We start from the raw sequence: 17,487 nt of genomic DNA, 5'->3' as shown, positions 1-17,487 counted from the left end.
GTAATCTTTTGTACTTAAGTTTGGGAATCTTTTAAAATCCCAACTTTTGATGAATGTAAATATTTACAAATTAAACCCACAAGTTTTATAAGACTTCCGCTAAATTAACGTAACTCTGATTTATTTACACTTGTGGTACCAACTATTGATCATACTCCTAGGCTTAAGATGGGGGTGTGACATGTATGATCGGGTTCGGGTATTGGAACCGGGTACGACCGGGTATTAATACCCGGTTGTGAAGTTGTAATTTTTTTATAGATTTTTAATTTGTTTAAAATTTAAATTTGCTTTGTAATGAATTAAACTATATTATAAAAACCATAAATCAACTTAATTACAAATTATTTACTTAATAATATACATTTTACAAAAACTTAAACATAAAAGTTGTGAAGTAAATATAAAATTATACTATAAAAACTCATGTATTATTTCGGGTATTAGAAAATTGGTATCGGGTATCGGGTATTACCGGGTATCGGGTTAGGGTATGACCAGGTCCGGGTATTTACGGGTATAAATCGGGTACGGTTCCGGGTATGGGTATTGACCTCAAAATGCATACCCTATCCATACCCTACGGGTAGGGTCGGTTCCGGTTTCGGGTATAGAATACCCGGGTATAAAGAAAACCGGTTTCGGGTATTTTTTCGGATCCGGTTCCGGGTTCAGGTTTTTTTTGCACCTCAAGGTTAGATACCTAAACCAAGCCCAACTTTATTCCAAAATAAGCCCAATATCCCAAATTTATAAACCATTAACCTCCACCTACAAACCCTAATCCTTCGTTCACCGGAAACAACCTCACCGCCGCCGCCGGAAACATGGGCCGTGTCCGTACGAAGACCGTGAAGAAATCATCACGTCAAGTAATCGAACGCTACTACTCGAAAATGACACTGGATTTCCACACCAACAAGAAGATTATAGAAAAAGTGGCCATCATTCCATCCAAACGGTTACGTAACAAGATCGTCGGGTTCTCGACGCACTTAATGAAGCGTATTCAGAAAGGACCCGTGAGAGGCATCTCGTTGAAGCTTCAGGAAGAAGAGAGAGAACGAAGGATGGATTTTGTACCGGATGAGTCTGCTATTAAGGTTGATAAGGAGACTATTGAGTTGCTTGCTAGTCTTGGGATGAGTGATTTGCCTGGTGTCGTGCTTAAGGAGGAGGCGACGGTGGTGGCCGCGGCGGTTTCCAGAGGGTATGGTGGTGGCGGCCGCGGTGGTGGTGGCAGGAGGTATTGATTTTATATGAGTTATTGTTTTGAGAGACGAATTTGATTAAGAATTTATGTCTAATTGCTATTTTGAAGTTTGAATCAAGTTTTTGATAATTTTGGATTGCGAATTTTGCTTGTATGATGTTTAGTGTTTAGGGGGTTGTCGGGATTGGTTATTATATCGGCTTATGAACTATTTGAAAAGTTAATATGTTTGTGAGATTGTTTATAGTGTGAGGATAAGTTAGTATGCTGTGTTCCCGAGTCTCATTTAAAGAAGGGAAGGGGAATTATGACAGAAAAGAAAGCTAGGGGAAGGAAAATGTGTTATTTTATTTTGAGTTCCCGAGTTTAATGAAAAGGGAAAGAAAAGAAGGGAAATTAAATATTTTAGGTGCTCTCGAGTTAAGAAGAAAAGAAAAAAAAAGATACATTTTTCTATTATACCCTTTAAGTAAACTATTATTTGGAGTTAGATATAAGGGTAATTTAGGAATTGATAAAAGTTATAATTAGACATAAATATTTTCTCTCCTAATCTCTTTAATTTGGGAGGATGATAATATGTATAAATTATCTAGCATTGTCCTTCATTTCCCCTCCCCTCCCTTTCTTAAAAAATCTTTGGAACGTGATTTTTTTATATTTTCCTCTCTTTTCTTTCCCCTCCCCTCGTTAAATGAGACTCGGGTCATTATATTCTGAGTCATTAACTTATGACAAAAAGTTGTAAGGATGTAAAATAAGGAATCAAGCACCCGGAGTTTGGATATGCCTGTTATGTGTTGGTCATTACCTGAACGAGTTTTCAGACTCAATGGTGTATCATGTATGGTTTGTAGAAAGTGTAGATGGAGTGTTGTAAAAATCACTCAATGATAGTTGGATGGTGGGGGTAGGTTGGGCTATTGATAGTTGGATAGGGGCATTTGGATTATTTCGGTTGAATTTCATATTTAATTTTTCCAGATATTTTGATTGATTTTGACCAAATAGTGATTAACCGTCAACTAGTCGGTTGGGTAGGGGCTAGCTAGGACTATTCAAAGGGTAAGACCCGACCTTTTTACCTAATACCTTACCCGGACTCTTTACCCTTTTAGGAAGAAACGTGGACCCTAGACCCTACCCTCTAAACAATAAAAGGGTCGGGTATAAATAAGGGTTTCAAGGGTTCAACCCTTTACCCTTTAAGACATTAATCGCATCTCAATTTTTGCATTTATTAGTTGCATATCTCATATACGACTTTAATATATGAATCATAGAACAATTATACTTTCATTTAATAACATAGTAAAGTCTAACTTCGAAAGTTTATCAACCAATTGAATTGATGCAAACAATATTCACATTCACAAATTACATGTAGAGAACAATTCAGTGATTTCTATATATATGTTTCCATTCAGTAGTGTGACCCTTTAATTTTATTTTTTTTAGTAGTTGGGAAGTTTCTGATGAATCATATATGAAATACAAACTCATAAATTTCAGATTAATCGCAAAATTTGATGTATATCTATTTAGTAAACGGGTCAAGGGTTTGAAAAAGGGTCGGACCCTTCAAACCCTTTTACCTTTTAAGGTGAAATTTAGATACCCTTTAACCTTCCCATATTATTTATTCGAGTCTAATTAAGGGTATTAAGATTCGGGTAACCAGGTTTCAAGGGTCCGACCCTTATCTTACTCACCCCTAGGGCTAACAATTAATTGAAACACGTGCGTGATTTTTACAAACCATGAATGTGGTCGTTTAAGTTAAAATGTATTGTCAAAGTGTCACAGTGGAAATGAAGCTTTAAATAGGTCTTTCCTAACTTAGACGTAGTGGTTTAAACTTGGTTCAGTGAGATTTTTTAATTATTGGAATGGGCAATGTGCAATTGTTCTTTTGGAGAAACACCCGTTGAGGGTTTCGTAAAAAAGGGCATGGAACTCCATGACGCCACTTGTTCTTTTGCCTGGCAATCGTGTAATGGTGTTGGAGCTGGGATGGTGCCTATGAGGCTGGTGGTGGCGTCCCATGGGGATATCGCTACAGTTGGCTTAAGGCAACAAAACTTTTAGTCATTATGTATTGGGTTCACTCTTGTATTTTACATAGCATAAAATTTATATCCTGCAAAATGGGTGGATCGGGTTGTATGGATTCCGATTGCGTCAATAAAAGGTGGTAATTTTGGTCCGTAACAAGAATCGTTTGATTAAAAAAATTGGTAGGCTACTATTCAAATTGAATAGTTATAAAAACATGGAGGTAAACATGTAACAAATCTCTCGTCTGTTATCATTCGAAAGTAGAATCATGAGAAAGAAAGCTCATCAATTTGCTACACGTTTGGATGGTACTAAGATCTATTTATTTTAGTAATTAATAATTTTTAGTTGACAAAATAGTAAATTTATTTAAATATTGTTTGAGACCTAGCATTTTTTTAAAATATTGCTCGTGCAACGTCGGTTACGTCACATGTTTGTTATAGAACAAAGTCATGATGTGCCAGTCTTAACAAAACTCAAACAGTGAAACTTGGACGGTTTAATATTTGAGTCCCTTTATTACTTGTTTGTCACCTTATGCCATGGCAAGGCCTAGTGGCGAAGCTTGGACGAAGATATCGGGGGGAGGGGGGCTCAAAATGTATTAAAAAAATCACAAACGAGGGGGGGCCGGGCTCAATTTTCGATCGAAAACGGCTAAATTTACACTACGTATGAAAATTTCAGGCGAAAACGGGCAAATTTAAACTACTGCGCAAAAAAAGGGGGGCCGGGGCCACCCCGGGCCCTAACTATACTTCGCCCTTGGCGAGGCCACACTGAGTCACTGATAACAGCCACGCGTTTTTGTTAGCCTTGAAGGCGAGTCTGTAAAAAATACGGTGAATAGAGTTGACAATTTTTAAAGAGTGACACTTAGAGCGCTGAACATTTATTGCCATTTTTTTTATCTAAATGGCTATACTTATATTAAAAAACCGATCAAGTAAGAAACTAGACACAACTAATCCATGAAAACGACCTTCAAACATAAAACAAACTAAAAGCAAGACAAATACGGAAAATAAACACACAAAACCAAGCCAAAATAATAGACCAAAAGGAGAAATTCGATAACAAACTCCCAAAGACATAACCGAAATACCCGTTGCATTATATCACAGATGCGAAACAACCTAACAGTCATCCTTCATCCTGGGACTCAGTGTAGAGAAATTTAATTTGTTATTTCAGCTTAATGCATATACATTTTAAATCAGACATTCTAAATCACTTTTTTTTTCGAACGGTAGACATTCTAAATCACTTGGCTCAATAATTTTGACAAGTTAGCATCTTTATTATTAAATATATTGGTTAATAAATGTTGGTGCAACCTCGATCACATGCTTATTATTATTGTGCAAACCATGTTGTGACCCCCCTTTAGACAAATATCTGGCAGTGGATGTTGAAAGATTTGATATTTGAACCATTGATAACCACCAGGAGAAGATTTGTATATATTATGCTACATGCATGGTGCGGTGGTGAACTCCATATCTTTCTTTACTCGGTGCCACGCCAGTGATACGTCACATGTCATTCAACTTTACTTTCTCTAACTTCGTAAAAGAAATACTTATCTTCATGTTTTCCTGTATTTTTAAAATCTTCAGCTTTTTAGGTAACCTTACAGTTGGTGTTTTCGTCTTTCTTTCCTACTAAATATTAATGAGGTCTAGATTTTGAGTTCCCGAATCTATCTCCTATTAAATAGCAATGACTTTTTTTTTGTTGATAATATAATTACATCATAAGTCATATTATTAAATTTATTATTATACTTCTTTTACTCGGGTATTGGTTCTGAATAGGATATTGATTTTTAATCAAACATTGGTTGTTAATCAGGTAATTGTGAACCCAATATTTGTTATTGCTGGATCCATGAGAATCTCGGGACTTGCTTTCTTAATTTGGGCGATAGCTTTGGCATAAAGAATTCGCCGCATTCAACGACTCTAGTGACGGAGGACGTGCGACATGCGGATTTATTCGTTTTCGTTCGAAAATATTGATCGCCCTCCAATTTAGAAACTTTTATATGCACTGAATCTCACCTCCCACGTGGTGCTGACTCTTCGTAAGCCCTATGATGGTGAAATGGGAATTACACCACATAAATCTAAAGTCGGGTCCACTTCTAGTATCTATTAATAGCTCCCTTAGTCTCTTATTTTATTTCCATTTCGAGTCGATCCAATCAAACAATCAATCTTTTCTACGTGTTTGAAGCTAATGGCATCAACTTCAAGAAGGTTATAATATATCTTTTTAAATTTTCGCATTTAATTATTAGTATCAATCTATCGTTTAATATAAAATTATGATTTGGAAATTAAAAAATCATGCTTTTCTAGCGTAATTAATGTTTGTATGAATATCTGAATTTTATGATAATGTAGTTCTTTTTTGGTACAACTAATGTAGACTAGAGGGAAAGGTAGCACTGATAACCGGAGCAGCAAGTGGTATTGGGGAGTGTTCCGCAAAACTCTTTGCGGAACATGGTGCAAAAATTGTCATAGCAGACATTCAAGACCAACTCGGACAGGCCGTTTGTGAAGCTATAGGTTTATCAAACTCCATATTTGTCCATTGCGATGTAACCAACGAAGAAGATGTTAAACACGCTGTAGATACCGCAATTGACAAATTTGGAAAACTCGACATCATGTTCAATAATGCAGTGATATTGGATCCTCACAAGGCACGCGTTATCGACAACGAAAAAGCAGATTTTGAACGTGTGCTTAGTGTTAATGTCACAGGCGTGTTTCTTGGCATGAAACATGCTGCTAGGGTTATGGTTCCGGCACGAGCTGGCTCAATAATATCAACGGCTAGTGTTGCTTCAAATATTGGTGGTCTAAGCACACATGCTTACACTTGTGCAAAGCATGCTGTAACAGGTTTGACTAAGAATTTAGCAGCAGAGCTTGGACAATTTGGCATTCGAGTCAATTGTTTGTCACCTTATGCAATAGCCACACAATTGGCCACAAGTTTTCTTGGGATTAATAAGGAAACTCTAGAGAACATGGCAAGTTTACACGCAAACCTCAAAGGTGTGACACATGAGACTGATGATATTACCAAAGCGGCCCTTTTCTTGGCGAGCGATGAGGCTAAGTACATTAGCGGGCAAAACTTGTTTATTGATGGTGGATTTGGTGTTACTAGTCCATTATTCAACATGTTCCAATACCCGGGTAATCCTTGAACTGAGATATTTAAGCATAAACGTACACGTAAGGGTATACATATTCAATAAGATACAGAGAATAAATGTACTCGAATGTTATTACCGAATGCATTATATTTAAATTTGTAATAATTTTTGTATAAATAAAATTATAAAAGGTATAAAATAAATATAACGATTAAAAAAATGTACTTGAAAGTCCCAACGGGTATACCTGATACCCGCGGGTTGCCCGAAACCCGACGGGTAATGGGGCAGGTATGAGACACGGTTTTACAAATGGGTATGGACATGGGATTACCAATACCCGGCTTGAACCCGGCTCGTTACCATCCCTACTCGTAAATGAGCTATAGGTAAGGCCTGGGAGGGTGTGGGTTGTAAACACACCATATCTATTCTATAGGATAAAGAAACTACTTTAAAAAATATATGAGACTCCAACCATATACGAATTTAAAAAAATTATTAGATCATCCTTTATGGTGAGGGGCTTCGAAGCCCCTCCCCAGTGTCATGTCAGCGCCACGCGGGCACTGGGGGCTTCAAAGCCTCACCCCAAAGATGCTCCTCTATGGTGAGGGTGCTTCGAAGCCCCTTTATTAAACCAACAGTTGGAGGCATTACGGGTAGATTCCGGTTGGCATAGAAAGGATTGGTAGGATCATTATTGTTTGCGAGCACACTAGCCCACCACATTTGAGCCAGATTCCACGGGTTTGGGTTCGTGTTTGGGTTTTGGTTCGGGTTTGAGCTCGAACTCGTGTTCGGGTTTGGGTTCGGGTTTGAGCTCGAGCTTGTGAAGTTTAAGAAAGAATCCATGATAGAAAATTGAGAGATTTTTGTAGTGAAATTTGATGGTTTATTTGAATGAAATTTGGTATTTATTTGAGTAAAAATTGATAAAATGGATTGGTATTTATAAATAAAATAATTAGTTTTTTTTTAAAAAGTAGCTGTTATATGAACATTGGAGAGGGACCCATCAAAATTAAATGAACCTCGGCGACCGTTGTGTTGGCCGAACCCTTGCCACCCGTCATCCGTTGGTGCCCCACCTTGGTGTTCCACGCCCAAATCATCCAAAAAAAACCCTTAAAGGCACCCCATAACATATGGTCTTAGAGGCCTAGTTTGCTACTAGCATAGATACATCACAAAGCGTAACAGGAACAAATAAATTATTATAAAGAAACAACTTCAGGCCGACAAAACATGCAGAATTGTTAGGTTAGTTTTGAAAGATAAATTGGATTTGCTTACTATATTTGTTATGAATTGCATATGGATTTGCCTTTTGTTTTTTAGGGAAGTTATTCTATAAAGAGTAACAAAAATGAAAAGTGTGAGAAGCTATAAATAATTGACATGTATCAAGTGGGATCAAAAGGAAAACGGTATAGAGGTAATTGTACATATTTTCTCTCTTCACATGCAAGGCACATGTTAATACCCCCATCATTTTAGAACGTTCATAACTTTTTCGTATGATATTTTTTTAAAAAAATAAAATCATCATAATAAGAAGCGTTTTTTATTTATTTTTAATATGAGTATGATTTTTGTTATATAAAATATAAAACAAAAATTACGTAATTGTGTATTTTCGCACACCATTGTGTCTTTTCGCTTATCATTGTGTCTTTTCGCACACCATTGTGTCTTTTCGCTTATCATTGTGTCTTTTTTCGTCATTGTGTCTTTTCGCACACCATTGTGTATTTTCGCTTATCATTGTGTCTTTCGCTTATCATGGTGTCTTTTTTCGCCATTGTGTCATTTCGCACACCATTGTGTCTTTTCGCGTATCATTGTGTCTTTTTCCGTCATTGTGTATTTTCGCTTATCATTGTGTCTTTTCGCACATCATTGTGTCTTTTTTCGTCATTGTGTTTTTTCGTCATTGTGTCTTTCAACTCATCATCATGTTTTTTTAAATACTAATAACACTGTTGTGTAATAATAATATGTAAAAATAATGATAAAACAACACAAATTATCTAATACATAAAACACAATGATTAATACATGTTACACAATAACTTGAAACGTAAAACACAATGGTGAATACGTATAACACAATGACCTAAAACGTAAGACACAATGGAAACAACATATTACACAATGAACAAAAAAAAACACAATTAAAAAAACCCATTAATTTTTTTTTTAATTTTATATAACAATATGATACTCATATTAAAAATAAAAAAACGCTTATTATCATGGTGAATTTTTAAAAAAAAATAGTGTCGTATGAAAAAGTTATGGACATTTTAAAATGATGGGGGAATTGACATATGTTTTGCATGTGGAGAGAAAAAGTCAACAAAGGTGTGTTATTACCTTCATGCACTTTTCATCAATTTTTATTTATTAAATTAATCTCAGTCATTCAAATCTAAGATCAATGGACTGTATTCCTTCTCACCCTTCTCATTTTTGTTGTCCTTTGTGTTTTAACTTTACCCTTGTTTTTTAAATCAAGTTTTGTACTTTTGTGCTTATCTATACTATATATAAAGCAAATGACAAGAACCTCTTAAAATTTAAGAGGTACAAGCACTATTGCATAAATTACTTTCTTTAATGCATAAAAATTTGAAAATATAAGGGTAATATAGTATTTTAGACATCTTGAACGGTTAAGAATATTAGTTTAGAAAATAGTTACAATTATGATCCTTTAACTTCAACAAAACTTTGTTAATTTTTGAAGTAGTACAAATAAACCCCTTAACTTTACTCATTTATTTGACATATTCATTTAAAATTTTTATTTCTTCTATATCTTTTAATATATTATGTTTTAAAATAACCCGACTTTACCATTGCAACGTGCTTATTTTTGTCGATGTTTCAATGTAAGTTTTATTTTATTTTATTTTGAGGTGTTTGTGATAATGTACAAGTCAATTAAGCATAAGAGTACAACTCAAATATGCACTTATAAACCTAAAATATTATTATCAATTTAATCCTTCAATTATATTTAACTTTGTAAGTTTAAATTATAACTACCCTTCCACCCTCTTAAGTTTATCCATATATTCATCTATATTTTCTTTTTTCTTTTATATATTTGAATTAAATTTTAATAAATTTCAACCTTACAATCACGATGTGTTTATTTTTGTTGACGTTCCAATGTAAGATTTACCAAATACAGATGTGCATGATATAAAACAATATGATTTTGTGTCACTTTAGAAGAAGTATAAATTTTGGTGAGTTTCGATCATTTTTTAAAAATATTTTTTGTTGTTTTGGGTCAAAGATCAAAGACTTTGATGGGTCAAAACGCGTTCGAGTATCACGGACTTTGTTAATATGGTTTGCTATTTGTCATCCTTATGATCTAATCATTACATGTCTTGTAACTACTAAGAATCGTCATTATCGTTGCCGAAGCATTGCGCGGGTATAATGCTAGTTTTAAGTAGTAGTGGTTTATAAGCATTTTTCAAAAGCTTACCTAAACACCCCCTTATACTAACTCCAAAGCAATGCCCGCCCGCCCCATTCGTTGCCACTTTAGATGACGAGTTAGATGAGAGAGATGGTTAAGTAGGTTCAACTCGGTTAGTTATATATTAAACAATGAAAGCAACTTTAGAATATTAAATGGGCTATGAATGTATACAACAATCCTTAGTAATCAATCATGTGGCAAAGTCTTTCATCTAATAGACTTTCTCAATCTACTATGATACTATCCAAACGAGAAATGGATCAACAAATTTCCTCACACCTATAGATGCTAAGATCTTAATATGTGCTTCATGGGTTATCTTCAGTTGCAATTCATTAAGAACTAAATTAAAAGTGTCTATATTTTATTTCTTATTTGTCTCATGACAAATGTTCACTTTCAAAATTTATTAGTTAATTTTCAAGTTTAGCCTTAAACACACACAACTAGCATTAATAAACAATATTGATGGACCCAATTTTCAAGGGCATTATAGTCATTTGGCAAACAAAAAGAGTAATTATTAAATCTACCTTGAACTTTGTGTATTTTTTTAAAGAGGGACGAAGTGAGTATACGTGATTCATGAGTTAATGGTGTAAATAGCATGTAAGAGAGTTCATATGTGGTAATATACGCATTCTAATTCTACGATTCATTTGCTTGTGGTAAAATCCGTCAAAATATAATCCAACAAATTTGATGTGGTCTAATCTTACTATCTTATTATACTAATAAGAGAAAATATTGAAGATTAGGTGTAAAACCTATATTTCACCTAATTTCTAATCTCTCATCTCATTAATTCTAGTTATCCATGAGTCATTTGCCAAAACACTTTTGTCAAATGGGTTATAACATAGTGTGGATACTTATTCATTATTGAATTAAGTGTCATTTTTATACCTGATATTTGACCAACTACGCAACTTTATTACATTTTTCAAATTTTTTGCAAATGAACACATGACGTTTCTATTAAAATCATGTTATTTTAATACTTTTCGTTAACCGTGCTAGTTTTATTCCATTAAATCTACATTAAATTAATTTATAAGTGTTTTGAGAATCAAAATTGAAATAACGGACCTTATTTTATTTTTATCAATTGACATATCTCATGTAATTTACGGGTTCAAAAGCTAGAATTTAATAAATTAAAAGTAGCATAGCGAGAAAGGAACATATTTAAACATATTAAACTAGTGACGGCGCAACATGTCGGTAAAACCTGGATGGTGGTAAAACTCAAACATACCTTATTGTACCAGAACTAAAACAAAAAATAGAACAAAAAATTTATAAAAATCAAGGTAGACCAATTGGGTGCTTCGGTTGGTAACACTCAGCTTTTGTCGATCTCGGACGTTGAGGTGGTCATTCTACACAAATGTGTTCGGTTTCCGTCACGTTCGTTACGATACCAAAACTAACAAAAATATTCTTTCGATCAGTTTTCGGTACGATACTGAAACTAAAAGAAAATGTGGTGAGTCTATGTGAATTCGGTCGATTTTTGACACGTTCTTTAGGATACCGGGACTAAAACAATTTCGTTTCCCAAATTAATAACCATAAAATGTCTTCGACCCAATTCAATAAAAGGCTCTAACTTGCGGCCTCAATGATGACAACTACACCAAAACTACGCATTCATCGCAAATATAACGGCCTAGAAGTTGGAAATCAAAGCCATATCATCAACCACTATGAAAGAAAATTAATAACACATGCAATAAAAATTAAAAAAAATACCTAACATCTGCAAGCAATTGACAGTAGAGAATCGAACCAGGGCAACAAACAGGCTCCATCTTCTAAAGCTAAGACAACCACCATCCAGCCAAATGCTTATTTAACGTGAACTCTACTATTATCAAATATACTAAAACATACTAACACTACATTGTGACACCAAAGTTCTTGAATATACTAATTAGATAATATACTATGGTGGTGGTATTAACACCTCCCCGAGTCCGCTGGTTGCTTACGTGTGAATACTTTGATTTATTCTTTTTAGGGTAAATTGGAAAAAAATAATTCCACATTTTGTGTATTGATGGATTCTAATATCACATTTAAAAATCAATACCAACGGTTCAACTTTTCAACTATTTTTGCCTCAATAAACCCCCGATTAAAAAAAACTTAATGGTGTTATTAATTCCGAGTTTCAAACCGATTTTTTTTACAGATTTTGATTGCAAAAAAGGAACGAGTCGACTGATATAAAACTTATCTTTATACAATAATAAGTTGATCAATATGAGTGTTACGATGAATTTGATTAGGAAGTCTAATGGTTAAAAGAGGGGGTAATATTTTTAAACTAATATGATTATAATATTTTTTGTGTATTGATGGATTCTAATATCACATTTAAAAATCAATACCAACGGTTCAACTTTTCAACTATTTTTGCCTCAATAAACCCCCGATTAAAAAAACTTAATGGTGTTATTAATTCCGAGTTTCAAACCGAGTTTTTTTTACAGATTTTGATTGCAAAAAAGGAATGAGTCGACTGATATAAAACTTATCTTTATACAATAATAAGTTGATCAATATGAGTGTTACGATGAATTTGATTAGGAAGTCTAATGGTTAAAAGAGGGGGTAATAGTTTTAAACTAATATGATTATAATATTTTTTAACAACATAAAACAAATATAAAATAACACAAATATGGTATTTTATCTAGACTAATTAGTTTTCAACTATTTTTTTTAGAATCGGTCAAGTTTTGTCTATTCTCTTGTTTTACTAAGATTTCAATGCCATTTGTTCATATTTCATTCCTTTCCAAGTTTCAATGCCATGTGTTCAATGCCTTGATTTATTCTTTTTTTAGGGTAATTCGAAATAAATAATTCTACATTTTATATGTATTTGTTGATAATAATTTCATATTTAAAAATCACTATCAACGGTCTAACATTTCAACTATTTTTGTCTCAATGGATCTCCGTTAAAAAAACTTACCATCGTTAAGTTTTTTTCGAGTTTCAAACCGAGTTTTTACAATGTTTGATCGGAAGATACGAGTCGACTGATGTAAAACTTATCTTTATACGGTGATAAGTTGATCATTATGAGTGTTACGATTAATTTGATGGGGAAGTCCAATGGTAAAAAGAGAGGGTAATATTTTTATATTAATAAGATTATAAGCTTTTTTAACAACATAAAACAAATATAAAATAAAATAATATATGGTAATTTATCTAAACTAAGTCGTCAATTAATTATTTTAGAATCAGTCGAGTTTTGTCTATTTTCTTGTTTTACTCATATTTCAATGCCATGTATTCATGTTGCTTTCCTTTCTGAAGACTTCCAAGTTTCAACCATGTGTTCAATACCTTGATTTATTCTTTTTTAGGGTAAATTAGAAACAAAAAATTCCACATTACGTGTGTATTGGTCGATAATCATCTCACCATTAAAATTCACTACCAACGGTGCAACCTTTCAAATATTTTTGTCTCAATGGATCACCGTTAAAAAAATTTGTCGTCCTTAAGTTTTTTTCCGAGTTTCAAACCGATTTTTTTATAGATTTTAATCAGAAGAAAGATACGAGTCAACTAATGTAAAAACTTATCTTTATACGGTGATAAGTTGATCATTATGAGTGTTACGATGAATTTGATTGTGAAGTCCAATGGTAAAAAGAGGGGGTAATATTTTTATACTAATAAGATTATAAGCTTTTTTAACAACAAAAAACAAATATAAAATAAAATAATATATGGTATTTTATCTAAACTAAGTTGTCAATTTTTTTTTATAAAATGGGTCAAGTTTTTTCCGTTTTCTTGTTTTACTCATATTTCAATGCCATGTATTAATGTTGCTTTCCTTTCTACATATGTCACACTCCAAACTTCGGTCTAGGTGTATGACACATATGTTGGTACCACATTTGTAATTAAATTAGAGATACGTTTTAATAGTGGCAGTCTTGAAAACTTGTGGATTTAAAATGTAATATTTACATATATAAAAGACGGGATTTAAAAGTTTCCCGTTTGATGTTTAAGGATTACTTGTTTTACAAAAACCACCATTAATCATTATATTAAATTTAAATAAAAAGATCCGAGCCATCGGATATCTTGAGCACTTCGTAATCCTAAGCGCCAACCTTGTTCACCTGCAAAATGTAAGAAAATACGTCAGCAACGAATGCTGGTGAATATGCTGACGCTAAAAATATTTTCTTCACTTAATCACCCCTCGAGACTACGTAGGTCTCGGCCCAATGTGGCTTAGGAATAATCAAGTTAAAACAACACAATTCATAAACTCAAGTCTCTACACTCGGTTCCCCCGGCAAACACCGCAGCGTTCGACTAGTTGAGTTTCTATACGCATACACAAGGTCATACTTCCCGCAGGCGAGCGTAATTGTGACCAGGTGTGATGTGCCCATCACACATGTAAGGATTCAGACGAACGTACACGATAGCCAGGCCAGTGTTTATACCTTTGTTTATAAATGTTTTAAAGACACTTAGTCCCATGTAAAGTTTTTCATATAACACGTTTGACTCTTTTGAAAACAAGTTTATAAAGTTGGGGCGTATTCACCTTTTTCAATTTGGATCGGCTTCAAACACCGTCTGATGGTCTTTCCCGTTGCTCTCTCGCACCTATAGTACGAGTATAACCAATTGTTAGTCGGATATACAATCCGGCTTAAGACCTTTAGTCTTATTTTATAAACTTTACCTCGATGAACCTTTAGTTCAAAATCTCTTTTACTTTAAAACCTTTAGTTAAAAAGTAATATTATAAACCTTTAGTTTATTTATAAAACCCTACGTTTCTTCTTCTCTAAGAAACGTACTTTATTTTCTTTGTTATTTAAGAATAGTTATTATTACTTAAATAATATTTTCATAACAAAGAATATATATATATATATATATATATATATATATATATATATATATATACTTACACACATATATACATATTTATAAATATTCATAATTCTATCTTTTATTCTTTCTTTGTTATATTTTCTTTTATTTTATCGAGGTATCGAGTATAACCTCGACTTAAGGTTTAATCCTTTATAATATTTTATTATTATTTTATTCGGGCATTATGCCTGCCTTTGTTCGGCTTATAAACCCTAATTACTCGAGCAACACTTCAACACCGTTTCACCTTCTTGTTCAACTTCTTTTCGTCACTCTTTTCCTTGGCACACCAATCGATGAACACCAATACTTCACCGCTTGTCGGCATGCTTTACGAGGATAGTCGTTATAATGTCAGAGATAACAAACGCTTTGGTTGATATGTTGGTGGAAGGTGGTATGAACAATCGAGAAAACGGGCACGAAAATCGAGGAATCAGGGCACACTTTTCGAGGAAATTCTAGAGAGAGAGATGAGAGCTGATGTCTGGTGTGAGAAATGCATGGGCTCATGCCCGATATGTATAGGCAAATCTGGGAGGGCATCGCGATACGCAATGGCCTCCTTGATCACCCGTCGCGTATCGCGACGTAGGTCGCGCCAGTCAAGATATAGGTCTGCCACATACGGTGTGCCACATGTCGACGCATAGTGGACGACGGGTCACGTGTGGCCACGTGTCGGGACACGCGTTAGGTGGGGTGCCACGTGTGGCCACGTGGCACGCCACGTGCCTTGTTGTCAGACAACCCATCGCGATACACGATGGGTCTCTCTTCTGATCCATCGCGTATCGCGATGGGTCAGGGAATCATAATTTTTATTTTTAACCCTAAGGTTTGAAATTTGACAATTTTGATCCCTAGACTTTGAAATCTTTACATTTTAAACCCGATATTTTAACGATATTACAACATACTTCCGAGTTTCAACCATGTGTTCGATACCTTGATTTATTCTTTTTTTAAGGGTAAATTGGAAATAAAAAAATCCACATTATGTGTGTATTGGTTGATAATCATCTCACCTTTAAAAATCACTACCAACGGTCCAACCTTTCAAATATTTTTGTCTCAATGGACCATCGTTAAAAAACTTGTCGTCCTTAAGTTTTTTTCCGAGTTTCAAACCGATTTTTTTTACAGATTTTAATCAAAAGAAAGATACGAGTCGACTAATGTAAAAACTTATCTTTATACGGTGATTAGTTGATCATTATGAGTGTTATGATGAATTTGATCGTGAAGTCCAATGGTAAAAAGAGGGGGTAATATTTTTATACCAATAAGATTATAAGCTTTTTTAAAAAAAAAAAACAAATATAAAATAAAACAATATATGGTATTTTATCTAAACCAAGTTGTCAATTATTTTTTTTAAGAATCGGTCAAGTTTCGTCTATTTTCTTGTTTTACTCAGATTTCAATGCCATGTGTTCATGTTGCTTTCAATTCATCAGACTTTCGAGTTTCAATGCCATGTGTTCAATACCTTGATTTATTCTTTTTTTAGGGTAAATTGGAAATAAAGACAAAATTACAAAAAATGTCCATTATCTTTTGCATTAAATTTTAGTGTTTATCCTTTATATTTAAAAGTAACATAATTTGTACTTTACGTTTCAAAATATTACATCATTTGTTCTTTGACACTAACCCAGTTTTTTTTTCTCGTTAACTTTGGTTATGTACAAAGCACATGAGGGTATATTAATCATTTTACCTATTGGTTTAAAACACATTTAAAAAAAAGAACGATTAAGATTAACAAACAAAATATTATAATAGTAAAAATTAATAATTACTCTTCTCACTCTAACCCTATCTTCACGTCCCACCGGAACCTCGTCATTACCGTCACCACACCTCAGTACCTCCGACGACTCTTACTCTCACTCTCACTCACCGCCACTTCCCCCCCCCCCCACTTCTTCCTCCGACCGCCGTACCGTCTACCGGATCTCCATCGTCACCTCCACCGGCGTTAGATCTAACTCCTACGTCACTAGTGCCGGAGGCACCGGATGCTGCTGACGTGTCATCTCTCTCTCTCTCTCTCACCCATGACCACCACACCACCACCTGCCACCAACCAACCTCAACCACCAACACCACCACGCCACTAGACATACACTATATCCTTCACCACAGATGGCGCCTGGAGCCGACTCTGCAAGGTTTTTAGCATCAAATCCCTCAATTGCAAAATCACCACGGATGGTGTCATGGATCAATTGTACTTAAATCCCTCTAACTTCATCTTATAATTAATTTGTTTTGAATCGTCATATATCAACAAAACAAACCCTAGATCTGATTGAGAAGCAGGGGAAGTTATGGTTGTCATTGTCTTCCTCATCTATGGTTGCCACTTCACACAAACCCTAGATCAGCCAAACCCCAGTCACACACACAAACGGAACATACGTGGTTGCCGGAGACAATGGTGGTCGTCGGAGATGAAGGTGGTTGTGGGAGGTTGGTTGGTGGTAACATGTGAAGAAATAGAAACAAAAATGGGTGAAACTTGAAAGAAGAAAAAAAGAAATAAAGATAGTGAGAGATATTAATTGATCTTATTAATTTTAATTATTCTTT

The 17,487-nt window shown here is 34.3% G+C and overlaps 2 protein-coding genes across 2 annotated transcripts; both read left to right on the top strand.

The window, feature by feature from the left end:
* Positions 1–701: 701 nt before the first annotated feature.
* LOC143571012 (small ribosomal subunit protein eS17-like) lies at positions 702–1,285 on the top strand. The gene has a single exon (XM_077056526.1). The coding sequence runs from the start codon at positions 828–830 to the stop codon at positions 1,251–1,253; it is 426 nt and encodes a 141-aa protein (XP_076912641.1). The 5' UTR covers positions 702–827; the 3' UTR covers positions 1,254–1,285.
* A 4,100-nt stretch (positions 1,286–5,385) lies between these two features.
* On the top strand, positions 5,386–6,588 carry LOC143571010 (secoisolariciresinol dehydrogenase-like). Its single transcript, XM_077056525.1, has 2 exons — positions 5,386–5,535; positions 5,708–6,588. The coding sequence occupies exons 1-2, from the start codon at positions 5,516–5,518 to the stop codon at positions 6,498–6,500; spliced, it is 813 nt and encodes a 270-aa protein (XP_076912640.1). The 5' UTR covers positions 5,386–5,515; the 3' UTR covers positions 6,501–6,588.
* Positions 6,589–17,487: the final 10,899 nt, after the last annotated feature.

This window comes from Bidens hawaiensis, unplaced genomic scaffold, assembly GCF_021521415.1.
Source record: "Bidens hawaiensis isolate Kalapana, Puna unplaced genomic scaffold, B.hawaiensis_p1.1 tig00025182_1, whole genome shotgun sequence".
Lineage (NCBI taxonomy): Eukaryota > Viridiplantae > Streptophyta > Magnoliopsida > Asterales > Asteraceae > Bidens > Bidens hawaiensis.
This window is presented reverse-complemented; position numbering and strand designations above follow the sequence as displayed.